This window comes from Dicentrarchus labrax, unplaced genomic scaffold (assembly GCF_905237075.1).
Source record: "Dicentrarchus labrax unplaced genomic scaffold, dlabrax2021, whole genome shotgun sequence".
In the NCBI taxonomy this organism is placed as follows: Eukaryota; Metazoa; Chordata; class Actinopteri; family Moronidae; genus Dicentrarchus; species Dicentrarchus labrax.
The window spans coordinates 20,481,827-20,504,538 of record NW_026136707.1 but is presented as its reverse complement, the minus strand read 5'-3'; the positions used below and the strand labels follow the sequence as shown (position 1 = coordinate 20,504,538).

The window sequence follows — 22,712 nt, the reverse complement described above, 5'->3', positions numbered from 1 at the left end:
AACTGGTGTTTAAAGTTAAAAATGTTCCTGCTCGAAGAAAAGACAACTTTACATCAGAATACAACATTTAAAGACACTAAACTAAGAAATAAAACACCAATTTCAGCTGCACACCATCTCCAGCCTGATTAATCCTTGTGTGTGTGTGTGTGTGTGTGTGTGTGTGTGTGTGTGTGTGTGTGTGTGTGTGTGTGTGTGTGTGTGTGACAAAGAGAGAGAGAGAGAGAGAGAGAGGAGGGGGGGTTAATTAGCTGGAGGATGTCAATGACAGTCAGGATTTACAAAGTGAACTGTCCTTGCTAGCATCAAGACGACACTGTATCCATTTATTGCACAATGTTGGCCTTTAACAGAGCTTTGATGCCATTTCTCCTTTTTGATGACTTTGATGATTGGTAATCTTGTCTGTCTCTCCTGCACAGTTTCTCCCTCCTTAAGCCAATTTGTCTTTTTCTTTTTTCTTTTTTCGCCTCGCCTGTATGGCGAGGAGCCTGCATTGTTTCCCTTCTGGTGGCTAATCTCATTACATTTCAATTTGCACATGCAACTGTCTGGTGGATGACAGGCTTACTGTTGAATAGCCCTCAACCCCCCCAGCCCTCCGGACCCCCAATCAGCAAGGCCATTTAATAGGAAATAAGATTATTATCCTCTGTTTTTAGCGCCAGAACTGGAAGAAACTACTAAGTATTAATGAGTAACATTCGGATGTGGAGACAGAGGGCAGATGGGACAGATGGAGGGGAAAACTACCATGGACGGATAGATTGCACGGCTTTGTTTTCCTTATTTTGCAGGTTTATGTCAATCATCACCTGATTGTCTATCATCTCCAGCTTTGTTGTTCATCATTTAAATAATGTGTCAAGTTTACGACTCTTTTCCTTCCTCTTAACTTTCTCAAATCCCAAGCATTGAACAAAATAACATTTTGACCTAATGATATGTCTCTAGATGAAAAATCATAATTACACTTTATCCTCAATGGGTCAATATAAGGTCTGTACCAAATTTCAGGGCAATCCATCTAGTAGTTGTTGAGATATTTTAATCAAAACCGCTTATGTTTACCTTGCAGTGGCACTGAAGGATAAGCAATTAGGATTCATCCTGTGGGACCTGTGAATGTCACATTTTGTGCCAATCCATCCCAACATCATGTAGAATAAGTGAAAACCTGGACCTTTTGGTGACTCTAGAGGAAAAGTCAGATCACCAACGTCATCAGGATTCCTCCTCTGGAGAACTTGAACGTATATAGATTTTTTTATGGCAATCCTTCAAGTAGTTGTTGAGATATTTCAGTCTGGACAAAAGTTGTGGACAAATGACCAACGCAGTGTCACTGCCATACATAGAGCCACGCTGTGAGCATGGCTAAAACTGTAGAGGGCTTAGAGTTTTCAAATGCAAGCAGGAATAGTAAGCCTTTATTCTTTTTTAGATTAACATTAAAGCCTTATATTATAGCCTATAAAAGGTCTTTATCTGAAAATATATTTTGTTTCAAAATAATGTCAGCCACACAGCTGCACTTCTAGCTGGAACACTGCTCTGCTTGTTAGCCGGAAGCCTTAGCTTACTATGCAGCCCAGGAGGAAGCATGGTGTACCATTGAGGCCGCGCTGATTTCAATAGCATAAATCATTCTAGATAGATAGGTGGCTCTGGCGCAGGGTAGTCATTTTCAGTGCGAGAGTTTAAGACATATGATTGTTCTTGTGCTAACTTCCCTCCTCTACCACCTTATCCTCTTGTGATTATGATCAATTATCCACTTATAATTAGAGCCTGGCAGAAACTCAGCTTATGGGCTCTGGCACTTTATATAATAGCATGTAATAATGCTGTCAGTCACATTTCATATAGTCCACACTTTCAGCGTCTAGTATCTGCTAAAATTAATACTCCAGAAAAAACTGTGTCCGTTTGATCAACAGAGCTACAACAGAAAGGGTCTCATTTAATGATGTCAGGGCTGGCAGGGAGGAAAGAATAAAGATGTGATTAACTTCGAGTGATTCTTGTGAAAAGATTTGGACTGTGCTGCAAGAAATAAGAATAGGTTATAATAAATAAAGTGTTGAAAACGTCTAACAAGTTTGACATATGTATAACATAATACAGTGTAATGCATGCATATGAATTACAGCAGAATTTCAATGCTTCAACATAACAGCAGTCAAACACACTCACACAAAAACTGTTGATGAAAATATGCAAATTATGAAAATATTCCACCCACTGAAAGAAATGTATGAAGTATGAAATTAGTCAACACTGAAAGTCTTTGTCTTTCCCTTCTTATCACCCTCTCTGTTTCTCTTTCTGTTTGACTCTCTCCCCGACCCCATTCAACTCCAGTTTGAGAAATAGAGCAAAGCAAACTGTCTGAAGAGCCACTTCCTGTTGTGTACTTAAGATCCCTGTCATGTGATAGTGTCAGTTGAGGCGGGTGCGTGAGGCCAGTATGGGGAGGGAATATGGTGGCACTGCTGATCTTGCTGATGTGAACGCAGCCCCCCAACCCCAACCCCGCTGCGCTCCCCCACCCCGATTGTGTAAAGTGTCGACTCAGCCAGTGTGGCATCAGAGCCCCCAAGCCCTGCACGACTCATGCACAATCACAACACACACGCTTGTGTATAGTGCCACAGATACATAGCAGACTTTATACATGATACATAACCCACCTACACTCAGCTTATACTGATGTAAATATTTATTGGATAAATTCAAGCTAATTTAAATTACAATAGTTTTGGGGGGTTTAAGAAGGGGTAAAAAATATGTCAATAAAAAGAGGTACATTTTAACTATAGCTACTGGTGTCATACTTTATTTTGATTATAAAACTCTTTCACTTTTTCACTTAAATCACAAGTTGTTTGTTTCTAAAGATATCTTGGATTTTGTTTTATTTCTATTGGTGATTTGCCTTGTGATGATCACCAACCGCAGGTCTTTTGCTTTACTAACATGTTCTTTGTCTCTCTTCTCACCCTCCTCCCCACTTTGTCTCCCTCAAACTCTCTCTCTCTTTCATTCTCAGGTAAAAGATATGCAGGCCGTGCAATAGGGAGCTCATGACCTGGAGGCTGCTAATGTGCTTAAAATTGAAGAAAATAAAGAAAAGCCAATAAAAAGAAGAAAGTAAGTGTGGTGGATTAGCTACGCTGATGAAAATACCTCTTAAAACTTCTCTCCTCGGACACAATGATGACCTGGAATTGAGTGAAAACCTCCACCTCTTTTGACAAAGAGACTGTTAAATCTCAGTCGTAATTTATATGCTGGGACTTATTCAGCCTGAAAAAGAGTTGACATTTCCCTGCATGTGTCAAAATAAATGATAAAGCTACATACATTGCTTTCTATGCACGCAGGTAGTTTGAGCCACTGATTTACACTGACAGCGCTGGATGAAGATGGATAGATGGTGCGTCCAGTAACTGGAGAGTGCTAAATGAGCTGCTGTGTAAGCAGCTTGATCTCTGGATGATTGAAGGCAGATAGCATTTTAACTTACCAACAAAGGCACACTAGACATCCCTAGATGTCCAGCTGCAGATAGCAGTAGTTTCAAGTTTTACCGAGCTTGCGAAAGGCCAGGTAGACAGGGTAGGTTAGTTTGTACAATGAATCCTAGAGACAGTGTGGAGATGATGGAAACCCAGGCAGAAAGTCAGAAGGAAAAGCTGATTGGAGACAAGGTCAACCCTGAAAACGAGGTTGAGGGTGAAGATGACAAAATCCCCGGGGCTTATGACTGCAACATCTGTGGACGCAGCTTCCCTTTCCTCAGCTCTTTGTCGCAGCATATGAGACGCCACACAGGTGCACGCCCTTACAAATGCCCCTACTGTGACCACAGGGCTTCTCAGAAGGGAAACCTCAAAGTTCACATTCGCAGCCACAAACTGGGCACGCTCTCTAGCCACCACTCCAATGAGGATGAAGAGGGTGGGGCTGAGGAGGAAGAGATGAGTGTTTCAGAGGGTCTCGACGGAGGTACAAGTCCAACTAAGAGCAGCTCAGCCTGTAACCGGGTGATAAATGGGGATAGCAGTGAGGAAAGTCGGAGGAAAGTGCCTGGGAGGAGCATGAAAAGAGAGAAGTCTGTCACTGACCAGAGGCCTTACTGTTGCCGTCTGTGTGGCTACGAGGCGTTGCGAGAAGACCAGCTCCTCAGCCATATTGAAAAGGTCCACATAACAGCAGACACAGAGGAAGAGACCAATGTTAAGGAAGAGGCTGTGGCCGAACCTGATGTCCTCCAACCCCAGAATGATGGGACCTTCCCCTGTGAGACCTGTGGCCAAGTCTTTACCCAGGCCTGGTTTCTGAAGTCACACATGAAGAAACATGCTGGGATCCTGGACCACTGCTGTCGTATTTGTGGACGACGGTTCCGCGAAGCTTGGTTTCTCAAATCGCACATGAAAACACACAACACCAAATCCAGGTCACGGTCAAAAGCAGATTCAGCTGAGCAACCAGCCACCATCAACGACGTAGCCCAGGATCCTGATATTGTCACTGCCGCTGTCACATCCATCTATCAAATGTGTTCCAAATGTGGGAACCTGTTCCACAGCAGGGAGAGCCTGAGGGTCCATGAAAAAGTCCATAGTCTCTGCTATGGCAGAAAAACCCAGAGCCAGTGCAAACTCAGTGATGATGAGGACTCACCAGCTGCTAAGAGACGTTACCTTGAGTACTTAAGCCTCCAGCCAGCTGAGGATAAAACCCTGGATGAAGAGGAAGAGAGTGAGAAGAAGATGCTAGGTCAAAGAATCCTAGAGCTAGATCCAGTCTGCAGCTACCAAGCCTGGCAATTAGCTACTAAAGGAAGGGTTGTGGAGCCTGTGGAGCCGAGTTCCAAAGCCTCATACGGGGGAGGAAGTATGGGTGAGGAGGCCCTGGCTGGGGCCGCTGTGGTTTTTGAGAAGGAGAGCAGCAGATATGTCTTGCAAGGTCAAGAGAAACGCAGCTCGGGGCGACGCAGCAGCACTGGTTTTGGAAGCCATGCTTCTTCAGGGGACCGGACACCAGAGAGCTTCAGTGACTCAGAATACCGGCCTTCGTCTCGCCAGGACCGACGACGATCATCTCAGTCACAAGGTTCCTCCAAGTCCAACGAGTGTTTTGAGTGTGGGAAGGTGTTTCGCAGTCGTCACCAGATGATCGTTCACCAGCGGGTCCACAGAAAGGATGGAGGAAGGGCATCTATGGGGGACAAGGACAGATCTGCAAGAGATGACCGATGGGGCTCCACCAGTGATCCAGAGTCAGGCTCCCCTAGCCGGCCCAGTACCCCTGGGTATGGAGACTCTCCACCAGCTTCTACCCTTGGAGACCAGGCCTCAGAGATGGGTACTGCAAATTCTGGAGAGATTACAGGTTAGTCCAAAACTTCAGTCTTTCTTTAAAAGTTTTATCATGTGTTTTTCCGAGTATTGAAGAACTTATCTTCAATATGATTGGTGGTAAATATTACTAATTTGGGATTTGCAACTTAATTCTAATCATTCAGTCAAATATGCAGTATAAGTGAAGAAGAAGTAAAACTTGTACTTGTAGTATAATGTGCCGTTGTTTTTTTTTTTTCTTTAACAGTTAAGCAACACAAATTGAAGGTCATAGAACTGAAAATTCCTTTGTTGGTCTTTTGTTCAGTGCTTTTCACCAACATTGCCAAGTCACTTTTCTATTTACCCTTTTAAGATGTTCTCAACTTTCTAAATAAAACAATAGGACAATGTAACTGCTGTACTAGTAAAGGAATGGTAAACACATAAGTTCACTAATAGAAACACACTCTGCAGAGTATTTTGCGGCAGAAATGACTGTAGCCCTTTTCAAGCCTCCCACCCGAGGCCTCTGAGTCTGTCACTCTGTAGTAAACATCTGTTGATGAAATGCTTTGTGTAGGTGCACCTCCTCAGCTCATCAGTCTCAAAGGGGTGGGAACTGGAGCCACCCTGTGGCTAAATGTCAAAATGACATCCGACTCCAGATCTTTTATAGAGTGCTGCTCACGAATACTATCAAATATGGTCAATAAACTTTAACTGCCACTTAAAATTCTGTTTACAACAGTGCAATTATTTTCTATCACAGAGCAATAAAGCCAACAGTTTAGTGAAACTTTGTGCCTTTCAGTGGCATGTCAGTAGAGCATAGGGCATTTTTGGAATGCCTATCATTTTTTACCTCCACAACCAATAAACACTGCAGGGCAAAAAAAGAAAACCTACCCATGCAAGGGCAAAACACCCACAATCATGGCTGAAATATGATAAAGGAAGGATTCCTGTGTATGCAGCACTTCAGAGCTCTCAGGCTTTTGTCTTTTAACTTTCAAACTCACTAAAAAAACACTATTTATACTGGTTAGGATAGTGGATAACTGAGCATTGTAGTGATTGCTTCCATTCCTCCCTGTTAGTACAGACATTCAAAAATAGCAGCAACATTTCTTCAGGCCTGATCGAGCTGTGTGCTATTTCAGGTCTTCCTGTCTCAGGAAACTCCCCTCGCCCCCCTTATCTGCGTGTGAATATGTTTTTTGCTCTCCTTTTTATGTCTTTGCCATGAAAATCTGTCAGCATTTCTGTTTCCTTTTACTCTCCACTGATGTTGTTGATTGTATAACAAGCAATCATTAGTTATGAAACATAATAACTGTCCTGTCCTGTACCAGTTAAAGGCGTTTTGAACTTCCTTTATATTAATAAATGTACTGTATAGCTCAATATACACACTGTGTGCAAATATTTCTTTGCTGAATTTAATGAAATGCATTAATATTTGTGACAAAGCCAAATATAGGAATTCAGCATTTACTAAGAGAATATTATTGTCAAGATTTAAAGGCTCCTGTCTATCCGTCAATCCTTCTGCTCTATACCTTTCCTCCATGCCCCCTCTGACTCTTTCCTAATCTCTAAGGTTACCTTCTGTGATACTTCCACTATCTCTCATCCACTCTTCTTACCATTGAACCAGCCAGGCTGCCTGATGTCTGAGGGATTGGTTATTTATAGAGTCACCTCCCAATGGAGAGGGATGCAGGCAATGGGGAAAGAGACACTCAGAGGACACTCTAGTCACAAACACTCTGATGTCCCTTACAGCCATTTAGCTACTTTTTGGGAATGCAAATGAGAAGTGACAGGATACATGCACAAACCAGCATTATAGGCTTTTAGACAAATCAGTTATAGACTGAAAAAAAAATTTCTTGGTGGTAATTATTGCGCAACCATAGTAGCGATTAAAAGCATTCACGCAGCTGTGGTTATTGAAGCTACAACTTTATGCATTTTTCAGTTGAGTTTCACTCCTGGTGTCCGTTAGCACTATTGCATACTTTGTCTTAATTGCCTTACTCTGACCTTTAATGTGTGTTTTTATGTTTGTGTGCATGTGTGAATATGTAAGAGGGTTAGGGTTAGGGTTAGGGTGTGACTCTCATTCAGGATTGGACCAACACTTTGTAAGTGCAATAAGAATTCGAGTAAAGCTATTGACAATAAGGATATTCAATTACTGTTGCTCTGACTGGTCAACGATTGATTAATAAATGACCAATAAATAGGACACATCAGTCCAACTACCTTCCCTACTACACTGCCCACCCCCAGGCCTTTACCTTGGCAGAGTCTGAGCTGTGAGTGTTGGCCAGTGTTGCCAACAGGAAGCCAAATGGAAAACAGATGGCAGGTTACTGGTGTTATTGTAAAAAAGAGGAGGGGTAGTGGAGAGTACCATAATGTGCTATTACAGACTGTAAGTGTGTGTGTGTGGGGGGGAATCCGTGTGTAAGATGATATAATGCTCTATTACCCAGCCACTGTGTAATATTCTTTGGTTTTATGTTCAAAATCTTTGAATTCCAACATGAGAATTTTCATGTTCTACATTCCTTTACATTTAATAACCTTTTACAACCACCGTGAATGCAGCTACTTATACTATCATAAATCCTGTTTTTATTTGTATTGCTATTTTCTTCCATTCTGAAATTGAGCAGTCTGGGAGATAAAAAGTTTTCCAGTGACAACAGTTAAATTGACTTAGAAGGCAGGTCACAAACGCCATCTTGTGGGGGATTTATGAAGCTGCACTTCAGGAATTAGCAATATTGACTAAATACAGTAAACACACGTGCAATCCAACGCAATCCCAGTCTACGACCCCTATAAACTTGACAATATCTGATTTGTTTTATGTACAAAAAGGTGTTTATTCAATTATATGTTAATGTTTGATAATATAGTGTAACTATTTTACACCACAAAGACTAGTATGCATCCCACCATATTATGATATAGATGAATCTACACCTCACACGATCATCATCCATTACAGAGTAACTGTGTATACTTGAACAAACACCAAATCCTTGAAACAGTATCTGATGATGATGATGATGATGATGATATATATAATTATTCATTGTTTATTTTTGTATTGATGTATATATCATCCTTGTAATAGTAGAGGTAATAGTTATATTTCAGGACACATTCACATGTACAATGAATAGAGGAAATGTAGGTATACTGGCCAATACTGCAGCCTGGTGGCTGTTCACCAAAACTACATCTGGATGGAACAATATAAATCTGGCAACGCGAACAGATGTAATGACCTCTGGCTTATAGCTGGTAGTAGAAAAGAGAGAATATAATGTACATAATTTCTGTACAGTCATTCAACTTGATGTCATTTCTTTCCCCTACAGATGAGAAGCCTTACATCAGCGGCCACTGTGACTTTGTCAGCACAGAGTTGAAGACCTATTCAAATCATGTCCGTGTTGCTCCCGAAGATAGACCCAGTCCCATTCCCAGCCCCAGCTCCAGCTCGGACAGAGGTACCCCCAGTGGTTATCCCAAGCTGAAAAAAGCTCTTCTTCAGGGTTCGAACAACTCTGCATCCCCTCCTGCTTACCTTTCAGCTCGTTCCTCCCCACTTGATCCCAGCATGACCCCTGTGGATCTGTGTGTGAGGGCTGAGGGCTGCAGGGGCATAGCCTCCCTAAACCTGGACAGGAAGAGCCTCCCTAACCACAAGTGCTCCTTCTGCTCTCACTCCACCCGCTACCCCGAAGTGCTCTGGATGCATCAGACTGTGGCTCACCGCATCAACAGCAGTAGCTCAAATATTGCTCCTAAATGGGCCCTGAAAAACAGCTCTAAGGCCTCGAGGGACAGCTTATTATCCTCCAGGAGACGCACTGGTCCCCCGCCAGTCCTGGAGGGAAAGGAGTGTCCACCGCTGCCTCCACTGACGCGTGCTCAGCGCACCCGGCCCCCAACCTACTCAAGTGAGGTTTTGAAGAAGAGCAAGCCAGCCAGTCATGCAGCCATGCCTTCATCATCATCATCATCCTCTTCTACCCCCTCCTCCTCGTTCTCCAGGGGCTCCTCATCCACCTCAAGCACCCCAGCTGGGAGAGTCCCAGCCCGGCCAAGCAGCAGCACCAGCAGCAGTGTCAGACACATGGAGGACCAGAGTCATCAGTCTCGCTTCAGACCTAAAGTGGATATTTACCCCCGGGGAGGCCCATTCTCTTCCTCCAGCTCCTTGGAGAAGAGCACTGGTGCCCTCTCACGTTGCTCAGCCCCAAGTCCCAGCTCTGCTACAGCATCCAGGATTGCTGACCGCCACTTGATGCCTCAAGAGGGCCTGGGCTTCATGCTCTCCAGCAAACATGGCCTCGCAGAGTACAGCCGAGCTAGGGGTTCCACTCATCAGCCCCTTCACTCCAACTCCCACAGCCAGGGCCGGGCAAACGCTACGAGACCTAGCACCATCATCCATAGCTCCACAGCAGGACACAACTACGGAGCATCCCAGGCACATGGAGGCACTCTGCTGAATTCCTCCTCTTCCTCTTCTTTGCCTTCAGAGGCTCAGGGAGATGTGAAGCAGGAGCCAATTGCAGAGACACCGGAGATGCCAACTGATGTCCTCGGCTTCCTCAAAAACTACAGCCCCCATGAACTGGCTGCCCTGTACCACCGCTGGGGTGCGGCCAATGCACTGCTGGATCCTACTGGTAGGAAACAATTCTTGATACATTTTTCAACAGTTTGACATGTGTAATTGTTCTAGTAGCACGGTGCCAAATTTAGTTTTTTTGTTAGTTTAAGTTTTGTAATACCATAATTCTGGAAAGGCTCTCTTGGAGAAAGTCCCTCATCAGCTCACATACAAAAATGCCCCGAGGATCTTTGTTTTGGAGAAAATGCCAAATGTCAGGAGTTGAAGAGAAATGTTTTCCAGTGACTGGGCATAATGTTTTGAGCTATTATGAGTAGAATTGGCTTAACTTGACAGGGCTAAATGAGCAAAGACACCCACAGTCACACAGATTCCCACTTAACATATGAATCCCATTCAATTGGGTATACATATTTACCCTTTCTAACACACACTCTCACACTAACTCGCCATCTGGCAGAAAGTGATTGACAGACACATATACTGCTAGATTCTGACGAGGTATTGAATAATGAAGTGGAGCTCCATTAAATGGACACACACATGTGTGCTTGCATGTTTGTGAAGCATGATAAAAGGCTGTATCTGGGGCAGCGTGTGTGCCTGTGTATGTGTGTCCATATGTGCTTGTGTTTTTAGATACAAAAGGAGTGTGTGTGTTTTTTTTTCCACTGTGAAAGACGTGAGAGAACCTTTGCTACTCTCAGGTCTGCGAGGCATGCCTAGTCTCCAGCTCCACTCTCCCAGAAAGCTGTCACAAACTGTTTAGGTCACGGCTCTGCCTGACGAGAGACTCGCACAGATGCGAATGGAGGGAGGCAAAACAGAGAGAGAGGGAACATAAGAGGCAAAGAGAGAGATGAGACAGAATAATTACCCCACCAGCTGCTTTGGAAATGGTCATTACCGAACATCCACATTATTTGCCCATTTTCAGTTGTGTCTCTAAGGTCAAGTGGGGCTGTATGGAGCCAGGGGTCAAAGACAACAGCCCCAGAGCAGACGCATGACATCGCTGTCACCCGTCCAGGCGCATATCGTCACGATCTGCCTTAGCCCTTTGAGTCACATGCTATAAAGTGACCTTTTTTGAGCAACTGAGTCTTTCTCCCATTTCTCTCTGTAATATGTGTATGAGTGTGTGTGTCTGCTTGTGTTTTCCGTCCAGCTCTGTCTTGTCTTTCATTAGTGCATCAGTGAGAAGGGCTGGCGGCCCAGAGTAGAAGTAGAGTATCCAGAGGCCAGCAGTCGGGCTGCCAGAGACACTCTCTGTCACCTCCTCCGCTTCCCTGTCCTCCTTGTCCTGCTGTGGCCCTCCAACACCCCCGTACCCCCACCCCCACCCCACACACACACACACACATTTTCCACACATACACACAACTGTTGGACTCAGGTATATACCAGCCTCAGTGCTTGGGGGGTTGATGTGTCTACTGGGGGTTTGTACAGTCCCCCTCACCAAAAGTACCCCCAAACCCCCAGGCCTGTTATCTGTCAGCAAGAGAGGTCACAGGATGTGTGTGTGTGTGTGTGTGTGTGTGTGTGTGTAGTGGTCACAGTGTCGTCAAATGGATCCAACCATCTTTAAATGCTTTTTCCTCTTGCTGCTGTCCCTTTAGCTTCAGCTGCTTTGACCACATTTACGTGCACACCAGAGGAGAAAACATGCTTGTAACATGGCTGATAGGTCCTTATGAAATAGTTATCTTAATTACAAAAATGTGATGTCTTAAATACAGACATTCCAGTTTTCCTCATCGTGTAACAACAGGTTTCTTTATGCGGAATGGCCACTGTTTAAACCATTCAGTGTGCATTGCGTCTGCTTTGCCAAACACAGTCCTGTCCCTTAACAATTCATTTCCTGGTGGCATTTTTCTTATACTGCCTCATTATAGTTTCAGAACTCTCATTAAGTGTGTTAGGAATTGCCTGGCTTTGCCAGGATTTCTTTTTGTTTTTAAATTAGCCTTAAAGTAATATCCAAAACCAAACCAACTAAAATAGATTTTTTGACTGATACTGATAACCATATTTGAGAGTAAAAAACATCTTTTAGAAAGTTTAAAAATTAAGTTTGCTACCTGCATATAATACAATAGCATTGAAACTGGAAATAAGATGTGTGGTCCAGTAAATTTGAAGATGTCATTATGAGTTTAATCTTTTCACCACTAAGAAAAAAAATATTTCGTTTAGTCATGTCATGTCACGTGATTTAGTTTTGAAGTCATCAAAATTCAACAAGTTTCTTCTTCCTGCCTTTTAAGGCCATAAACATGTCTTATGCATGTAATGGGAGTGTTGCTGTGTCCTTGTGTGTGTGTGTGTGTGTGTGTGTGTGTGTACACTTAGCCAGTGCGTGCCACAGCCCATGCTTCCCTTTCCTCCCTTGGAACAAACACATACAACTCCTGAAACACATACACATAGAGACACACACACCTGACATGTGACACACGGGCAGCGGAGCGGGCACATCACAGCCGGGGCGTTTTAATTGCCTGTAATTTATGCGGTGTGTGTGTGCTGTGTGTGTCTGGCTGTCAGCCTCTGAGATGATGCTGTGTGACAGCTGCAGTCCAGCCCCTGGAGCTAGCCGCTCATAATGACACATTAGACATACTAATGATGCCTGCGCGAGTCCACTACTGACGCTACCTACCTCCACCGCTCCAGCCAGGCTCTGCGCTTATGTACACCCACTCACTTTCTGCCCATTACTGACCTTTACGTCTTCATTCAATCTCTGCAAACATTTCCACGAAAATGTCATCTGCCTTGGAATAAACTGATGCTGATGTCCACCACCTCTGTTCCACCTTTCTTCTCAGAAAAAGTCACATGTGAAATCTCACATGGGAATTCAAAGCATATGTGATTTTAGGACACACTGACCTTTGTATTTGAACATAAATTTAAAAATAAAGTCTTGTTATTTATATTTTACATTGCAAATTGTCTTTTGGGATATGAAATTAAGTGTTCATATGTGAAAACCTATACCAAAAAGTGCTTACGTTTTTAAATCACCTGCAGAGAGAGGCATTATTTAAAGATTAAAAGAGAGAGATATAAATGGTTTTTGCAAGAAAGACATCTCTGAGGAATTCAGAAACTCAAATAAAATGGGGGATAGTAAATTTAGTGCACTAGAGTAAATGGAGAAGGATTTCATATGCAGCCCGTGTCATTTTTAGGACTTCCTTAAATAACATTTGTTGACTTAAACTGAATAAGTTCTAAAACCATCTTAACACAGTTAGATCTCATACATTTGATTTATATCGTACCCCTGTTTTGACCACTGTAACATGAAGAATGTGTGATGTTTTGTTGATTTGCTCTTTAGTACTTTGTTTAATTGTGTGTGTCTCTCTCCTGTGTGTGATCAGGGATGCTGAGGTCTCTCATGCGGCAGGGACAGTATTTCTGTCATGAGTGCGGGAAGAGTTTCAGTCAGCCCAGCCACCTGCGCACTCATATGAGATCCCATACAGGTAAATAAATGCATAACACAGTGACACACAAACACACTCAAAGGAACACAGATTGCATTACGTACACATACGTCCAGTGGCTTGACAACATAATGTCAACACCTCATGAAAAACATTTCCAAGTCAACTAAATTACAATTATAAACTTGAGTACTATATGTATGTGTCAGCTTTTAATTCCTGTGTTTGCTTGAAATTGGCTTTACTTCCATATTGTTGGGGTCCCACAGACTCTACTGCTGTATGTGTAAAAATTGTTTTTAAATTGTTAAATTAACCATTTTCCATTAAAGTATTCTTTTCTTTTCTTCTGACCATAAAAAATATATGTGTGGAAAAGTTTTCTCGTAAAATTAGGAGAAGTTATGGAGCATAAGAGTGATAAAACAATGGAAAGGACCAGTGTGTAGGATTTAGTGACACTTAGGGAGATTTCAACCAACTGAAGCCCATTTACTCAGCCAAGCTGATACTTCTAAATGTTACACACTGGACCTTTAAGTATGGGTTTTGTGCTATTAAATAGGGCCCTGTGTCTCTAGTCCAATGAGGCTAAAGATGTCGACGGTATATCCTTTAACATGAGTTTTAAAGTCCTATGCATATATGTGACAAATGGTTGGTATTCAAGTTGCAAGAGCAAAACCTGTGAAATTATTTAAAAGGAAAAGGTATGACAGACATAGACAAACCACCTCAGCAATAAAGAGATAGATAGATAGATAGATAGATAGATAGATAGATAGATAGATAGATAGATAGATAGATAGATAGATAGATAGATAGATAGATTTGTATATTATCAAAGTCCAGCATCCTGCCTTAACCTGTAGAGCAACCTTATTAGCTACTTGTAATTCATGTATTACAAGATCTTCCAAGTTTTTTGGGGCACTCCTTCAGCCGTCACTCATTCCCGTGCCACCTGTGCACGCACATCATTGCCCTCGCAGCTATTTATCCAACCAGAAACACTCGCATGAGATATAGAGAATATATGCATGGGGATTCACATTCTCAACAATATTTCATTGCCTGACTCTCCATACGTCCGCTACGTTCCAGCATTCTCTAAAATAAATCAAAACAGATCTTTTTGTTCAGTTGAGTGTGACAGCCAGTCTGTGAGTCCTTCCCCGCCCTGGGCTGGGCAGCTGTCTCTATTTTTTAAACTGAAACATGATTTGCTCCGGATACTGACCTGTGACAAATTGTATACATTATTAATCACATGTCAATTAGAGAGATGGAATTGCGCATTCTAATGAGGTGGATCAGCATTTGTCCACGTCAACCTTATGAAACCATTTGCATGTGTCCCAATGCCATTCACTAAACAGCTTGATTTAGATATACTGCCTTTTCCTCCTTCTCCTTTTCCCCTCTAGTTTTCCTTAGTGCCCCTTTCCGTTTCCCTTCCTCTCATTTCCTTTCATTTCCTGTCTTGTTTCCTCTCATTTCACCCCTTCCTATCTCCTCGTCCTTTTTCATTTCCTCTCTAAGTTCCTCTCATTTCACTCTCGCCAATTGTCCCTTTCTCTCCCCTCCCCACTCCTAGTCTTTTCTCCCATCCTCTTTTCTTTCCTTTCCTCTTTTGTTTCCTCTCATATCACCTTTTCTCCTCTCCTCTACCTATTTCCTCTCCTTTCCTACTCCCCTTTGTCTCCTCTCCTCTCCTCTCCCATTTGTCTGCCTTCTTCCCTCTTCATTTCTCCCTTCCTCCTCCTCCTCCTCCTCTATCCTCTCCTGTCCTGTCATGTCCATCAACTGGGCCGGCAGTGATCACAGTAGACAGTGAGATAAGTAGCTTCTTTATAGAGAGTGTGAATGATATGTGGCACAGCCAGTGATTCTAAGTGACAGAGGCCAAATGGTAAGTGATGCAGCGCTCAGCTTCCCCTCAAGCCGTATTGTAAACACACACACACACACACACACACACACACACACACACACACACACACACACACACACACACTGCATTAACACACACACACACACCCATGCATAGGGTCTGTAAACACTCGCCGAGGCTGTAATTAATGTTGTCACCGACGGTTGTCTTCAGCATGGACGTGCACATGCAGAAAAGGCCAGCCACCCCGAGGCCTCTATTAACATGCGTCATATTAAATCACTGACTTGCCTCCACCAGGTTCCATAACCATCATCACCACCATCATCACCATCATCATCACTGCCAGCCCCCCTCTATTAGCAAGGGTGCTGGTGGCAAACGCTACTGTGTGCAGGGTGGTGGTGGGGGAAAAAAAAAAATGCTTGTGTGGATCTGGTAGAGCTTTTAACCGAATGCCCTCCTCCCCTTCCTCCTCCTCCTCCTCCTTTTCCTCCCTCCCCATCCTCCTTCTCCCCCCACAGTTGGGTTTGATTTTAACGGACTCCACAGAGGTACTGACGCTCACACCACCGCTTCTGAAGCTCCCAAACAAGTATGTGGCACAAAGGCTAACCGCTGGGCTCCCTCATCGCTTCTGCATGTTTCTTATTATTATTGTCTCACCTCTGCGTGTGTGTGTGTGTGTGTGTGTGTGTGTGTGTGTGTGTGTGTGTGTGTGTGTGTGTGTGTGTGTCTCTGTCAATCCCGCACCCCCATCCTTTTGTGGGTGTTTTTTTTTTTCCATGTGTAATAGTCACATGTGGCACCCTCTGCACCTGGCATTAACACCTGGCATTCTCACGTGCTGCTAGATCACACCTGACATCAGCATGTGTATCCAGTACACATATCACAGTGGTCTCATTGAAAAGCTTAAACGTTGCTTCGAAGACTTTAATTTTGGTGACTTTTATATTTTAATTACACTTGAAGAGTTACTGTTTCTTTTATTAATTGAGTAAAAGCAGTTCTATGTGTGTCAATAATGAAGTCAGATTGCCTTTAATGTCGCCAAATGTCAGATTCTCTCAATACATGCATCACTTCTTATTATACATGTATGGTTTTGTCTTCAGATACACTGGATTAAAACTTTTGAATGTATGCAATCAAATCTGAAACCATAGTAACTAAAGGTCATTTTGGGTGACTAGCTCAATAGCAAATTGTGATTTAATTTGCGCGTAATATTTGCTTCTTTCTGGTACAAATTGATATAGCACAACAGCAATTCAGTTCAAGAGCAGTTCTCTTAAACTCTTCAAATTCCAGTCAGTCAGCCTAGTTTGACTCAAGTACAATGTGTAACAGCACAGTTCCATCAACATCATTGCACAGACAAAAATCAGTCTCATCAGATAAATCACAACAGTGCTGACAGGTAGGAATTTGGGGTTTTTTCAGTTCCTACACAGGAAGTTATGTGTTTTCCTGTTTCCAGCTGCAGTCAGAGCATTCAACTGACAGTTAACAACATTTACACTTGTTTCAATCTTGGCTATGATTCGCTGTAATGCAAGCAACGACTTAACTAAGCATGTTTGTTAAGTTTTCAAATGACAGTTGACACTTTGACATGCAGTCTGCAATGTGTGTGTCAGCTGGAAATGTCTGCATGTAGGGTAAAGATGCATGGCTTAACATACAGAAGAGCTGAAGAACTAAAACTTCAACGTCAGAACATCAAACATCGAACATCAAAGATCAACAAATAAATGATTTCTAGGGAATGCAGCGTGAAAAGATGATCGTACTGAGCACCTAGACTTAAAAAAAGAGGCTAAAGCAAAAGAATTAGATGATAAATCATTTTAGATGATTGACTGAAAAATTATTGGCAACTATTTTGACAATCTATAAATCATTAAATTTTTTTCAAACCAAAGAAGCTTGTTCCAGCTCTTCAAATGTGATAATTTGCTGCTCTTCTTTGTCTTATATGATTGTACATTGAATATATTTGGGTCAGACTAAATAGGACATTTGATGTCATCACCCTGTGGTTTAGGAAATGGTTATGGGCATTTCTTTTTAAAGGACAATTAATGAATTCAATGAGAAAATAAATGACAGATTATCCATCAATGAAAATAATTACTCTTGGTGGCAAGGGTGAACGGGTTTTCACACAAACATGTAACAGACATAAAGAATTGCAAATACGTTGCCCCCTAGTTTGTTTAATGCCTTTTCAGAGTTTTCAAAGTTAGTCATGAAGACAAGCATTGAGGCAGAGGGGACAGAGGAGTAAATCTGTTCTGCTGTGACATTCGGAGAGAGCTGGGTTCTACACGCTGCGCCTCCATCTTAATTAATCACACACTCACACACCCACATGGACTTAGATTTACCACACACTATGAATGATGGGAGCAGGCGCGGCAGAGGGGTCCAATTAGATGTAGTGTTGACGCTGCTTTACGGTGACGATAACCTTTAGTATAATGTAGTGCACCGGTTCCGTCAGTGATGTTTCCTCGCAGGACGATGTCGTGGAGGTTCTCGCTTTCCTCTCACGTCTCACCCTCGCCGTCTCTCCAGCTGTGTTTTTTTCCTTTTTTTTGTTTTTTATGTGATTAATTATACCTTTTTTTGTTTTTATCTCTCTCTCTCCTCCCCCCCTTCTTTCTCTCTGTTGTGTTTCTGATGATGTATGATAACAGCTATATTTCCTTGTTTCTTCTTTAGGGAGAGGGGTGCGGGAGGGGCACGGGGAGTCATTTGTTTTCCCGCTTTGATACTCTTCCATTTATCAAAATGATAATTAGGTGCAATTAAATGGCAATCTCATTTGTTTTGTTCAGGTGTGTGTTGCTTATTCTTATATTATTTTTTTTTATATTTTTGCCGAGGTGTCTGTGCCATTGTAGGTCAGTCTAATTAGAAGAGAGACTATAGGGTGTGCATGGAGTGTGTTTGAGTGTATGTGTGGGGGTGTAGGGTGGCCCAGGTGATTGAGAGAAATACATGGAGACAAAAGTAGGACTGTTCAGACAGCGGATATGTGGCGCTCTTCTCCAGATGGCAGAAAAGAGAAAGTAAGAGTTAGTCCATCTGGGCCAGGATAGAGAAAGTTCACTGTTTAAGTGAAATTAGGTGTAAAAAATTTAATGTGAATGTTGCTCTTGACCTGCATAATGTTTCCCTATTTCTAGTTGAATGCCATCATGTGTCTTGGTTTATGTTTGTCTGTGTTTGCTTTTTTCTCCCCCTTTTTTTGTTTCCACTGCAGCGAGTCTCGTCCGTGCTTACGTCGTTGTGTCTTGTTAAATCCCCTGTATTTTTAGAATTATCCAAAAAGTCTTGTCCAAATGTCTCCAAGTTCTGTGTGTGACGTCCTCTCTGGCTTCCACCTGACCTTTCAACTTAATGTGTGTCGTGTGTGTGTTCCTCAGGGGAGAGGCCATTCTGCTGCCACCTCTGCCCATACCGAGCCTCTCAGAAAGGGAACCTAAAGACGCACGTCCAGAGTGTCCACCATATGCCTTTTGACAACAGCCAGTACCCAGACACAAGGAGCTTGTTACTGAGCCAGGAGGAGCGAGGAGCGCTGGCTGCCAAACACCCACCAACGCCACAACAACAGTAGACCATCTGATAGACCAGGATCTAGACTTGGGACCAGGCTAGTCAGGGAATCACTCAACCTGAAAAACACCATCACCTTTCCTAAAAATCAGAGGACTGGATGTAGGACTCAAGCTTGACTTTTTGAGCCTCTCCTCTCCACCCAACATCCTTTAATGACATTAGAAGAATTTTGTACAATGAAGGCTCTGGTAGTTTTTGGAAGGTTTTTTTTTTTTCTAAATAAGAAGCTAGATAAAGCTGTGCTAGGTGATTTAAAATCAAAATGTGGGGTCTGCAGCAGAGAGGAGTGTCTTATCTACTATTAGAAAGAATTTCTGGTGAAATTCTGCAGTTAGAAATTCAGGTGTTAGGTGTGCACACAGGCGGGACATCTTCTCTACGCAGAAGAAATGAACAGTGAAATATAAAGTATCTCCTCAGCAGGAAATCTGGACTCACCAATAATGGATCTTTTGCTTCTTTTGGTCTTCTTTAGAATGGCAAAAAAAAAAAAAAGATTAGATTGTGTGTAGTTTACATCACCTTAAAGGATTTCTGAATATAGAAGCCCTTAAAAAGAGTTGTCTCTGGCTGCCATTTTCGAGGTACCAACAAATGAAGTTGCCCAGTACAGCTTTACAAAGAAAGCAAAGATTTTATGACAAGAAGCAGCAAAACTGAACTTGAGTGCAACTGCTAGCATTTTAATGTGGCATTGCATGGCTGCTGCTAGTCGCCCCCCTCCCCTACCCCCTTTTTTTCTCTTAGCTTTATTGTATAAGAGTTTGTGCATTCCTCAGGACACCAATCATCAGAGATGAGATGTGAGAGAAGATGCTCTGCAATTCATCAAAAGTCAACTGACGCATTGCAAGTTTGTTTCCTCTGGGTTCTAAGTCATGAAGAGAAGATGAAGCCTTGCTTCTGTGTGTGTGTGTGTGTGTGTGTGTGTGTGTGTGTGTGTGTGTGTGTGTGTGTGTGTGTGTGCGCGTGTGTGTGTGTGTGTTAAACTCACTTCCCTCCACTCCAGAGTGTAATGTTAGGAGTGCAGTGACCACTCTGATGCTGTGTAGCTGATGATTAGAAGGAGAGAGAGAGAAAGAGAGAGAGAGAGAGGTAGGATTAAAAAGAGAGAGAGAGAGAGAGAGAACGCTAATGGGGGTGTCTACTTTAGTGCTCATTAAAAAGAGTGCACGTTTTTAATAGCCAATATAAACGAGCGTACCATTTTTATGGCCATTCAATTATTGTCCATTTAAGAGGACGGGACTGAGTGGAGGCAGTTTTCCTTCATAACTCCTTTATATTAGGGAGTGTTTCCGACACTTCTGACTTTGAATGAGACTGACTCCAAAATAAATGACAGAACCATGCTAGTTCAGCTGTGGATTGCATAGATTAAACTCCAGCTTGTGTACTTGCAAAAGAGAATATGGTACTGCTGGTGTTAGCCAGAAAAGATGCGTCTCAATTTCATATTGCTGAAGGACAACACTGACCTTTTGGCCGGTTGTTTTCCTTAACCCAATATGCAATGAAAGCTTTGGTACCAAAACTAATCCAGTCCCTCGGTAGAAAGCCTGCAACAGTCAGCAACACATGGTAATCTCAGGGGTTACAAGATCTTAGCCAGATAGGAGATAACCATATGTATTTTATATAAAAATAGGTGACTCACCTTTTTTCTTGTAAAATAAAGGAAAGTTTTACCCATTCAGGCCTCTAAAAGTTACTCAAAACATTTTAGAAGGAAGGTTCAGAAGCAGGCTAGCTCTTTCTTCCTGTTCCCGGCCTTTGTGCGAAGCTAAGCAAACTGGCTGCTGGCTATAGCCCGAGATTGGTATCAATCTTCTCATCTGTCCCTCAGCAAGAAAGTGAACTAGCGTATTTATGTATATATGTTTAAGCAGAGTAATGAGCTAAACTCCCATGCTGTCAGTCTAATTTTTTGAATGGTGATGTGAAGATTTGCATTCTGGGAGGAAAGAGTAAGGAAGTCAGAGAGAGAGAGAGAGAGAGAGAGAGGGAGAGAGCAACCAGAGGTCAAGAGGGCAGGCTTCCAGAGAGTTCAGGTCTGAATACACAAGATGGAGATGTTTTGAAGCCTATTGAATTGTAGAGCCATCACAGCCTTAACACAGGTGTGGGTGAGAGTGTGCATTTATGCAGGTGTATGTGCATTCTTTTCAAACCTCTACACATTGTATGAGAGGTTGACTAACTTCTGTGTACGCCAGCCTCCCTCTAGATGCTTTGTATACTAGCCTACCTCCTTTGCAATGAAAGCGTGTTTTGAAGTATATTGGCTGGTATGAAGCAGGGGCTGTTCATTGCTCAGAGAAGATGTTCTCTTTGAGTCCTGGGCTTGGTTTTAACTCTCCTCCATGATTGAAAAAGCCACATTGGGGAAAAAGAAGAGAAGAGAAGCAAGGTAGTTCAAAGCAGCTCGACTTACAGAGCAAGAGTAGAACTGTGGATTTGCGGAGACATCTTTGTACGCCTAAAATCAAAATTCAAACCAGTTAAAGATCACGGAGCATACAGAGTACTGTACTTCCCATCTATTTTGAGACCTCAGTAGTTTTTACAGGATGATGAAATGGTTGCTATAGCAGTGGGTTGTTGAGTTATGCATACAATACTGTGTGCTTGAATATGCCTAATAATACACAAACGTGTATATTGAAGGTGTGGGTAGTGAAAATACTTGAAACGGATACTCTAGCCTTCGAGGTAGTGTAGTACTAATACCAATGTTGTACAGAATTCCCTTTAAGATTAACTTCTCAGTTATGAATTTGTACTCCGAAGTGTGACTTAGAAAAACTATGAAGCAGGAGTGAGTGTATGTAATATAAACTGTATATCTGTAATCCACTCTTACCAAACCCTTATATACAGCGGTAGAAACCAAATGGCATTACTAGTGCACTTAGACTAGGTTACTGCTTTAACCATTCTTATGTTGTCCAACTCTAGCTAAGGTTTCTTTGAGAATGTCTTTTTAATGGTGCCAGCTAACACACTTCAATGTCATTTCTGGTTTAGAGGCTTTTTGTTAGGATAATTCCATAGATTTTAATGACAAATGATTTGTTCTGTGACGGCTGTGTGACACAGCCATGTTTCCTCATGGAAAGTTTGATGATGCTAGGCGCAGCAGTGCTTATTTTTTCATAAAGATGTAAGAGTGTGTTTTTAGTCTTTCTCTTTGCTAAACTGTAGGATTTGTTCAGTAGCTAGTCATGGCTGCCCTCCCAGAGGGGCTGGCAGGTGTTGTTCATTTCTCTTTGGTTGGGTTTTTATCATGCCTCTTAAGTTGTATTATTTGTGTCCGTATTGCTTTTTTAAAATTTGTTATGAACTTCATGATTAATTTACCTTAGAAGACATTATTATTCCAAATGTATTTGGTTGATATCTGTATTTATTATCACTTCAAAAAGGATAAGAGGACAGAGGCAGACAGGAGTTTGTTTAATTTGATTTCTTTCTGGGTTGTTTTTGTTTTTATACTGTGTAGTTTTCATGCCAGCAAGCCGATGTGAAAGCTCTACCTCGTCTGAGCCATTCTCAGTTCTGTTACACTTTTGTACATCATTTCAAAAAGATGTAATGTCATGTCCACAATAAAGACACACAAAATGGCACCTGTTGGCGCTGTTTCATCTGGTTTTGCTTGTTTGTTTTAAATTTACCTCAGCCACTGTGACTGAACACGTCCA

At 42.4% G+C, this 22,712-nt stretch overlaps 1 protein-coding gene across 7 annotated transcripts in view; it reads left to right on the top strand.

The window, feature by feature from the left end:
* The window catches only part of LOC127367147 (zinc finger protein 516), a 46,741-nt gene extending 24,104 nt beyond the window's left edge, over positions 1-22,637 (top strand). For 5 of the 7 annotated variants that reach the window (XM_051406738.1, XM_051406740.1, XM_051406737.1 and 2 more), the window contains 4 exons: positions 3,053-5,403; positions 8,753-10,072; positions 13,416-13,520; positions 18,813-22,637. In XM_051406738.1, the coding sequence (XP_051262698.1) occupies positions 3,639-5,403; positions 8,753-10,072; positions 13,416-13,520; positions 18,813-19,006 (3,384 nt within the window). In that variant the 5' untranslated portion in view covers positions 3,053-3,638 and the 3' untranslated portion in view covers positions 19,007-22,637. Of the gene's footprint in view, positions 1-3,052; positions 5,404-8,752; positions 10,073-13,415; positions 13,521-15,899; positions 15,971-18,812 lie in introns of all 7 variants that reach the window. The other 2 variants (XM_051406742.1, XM_051406743.1) reach the window with 2 other exon arrangements.
* Positions 22,638-22,712: the final 75 nt, after the last annotated feature.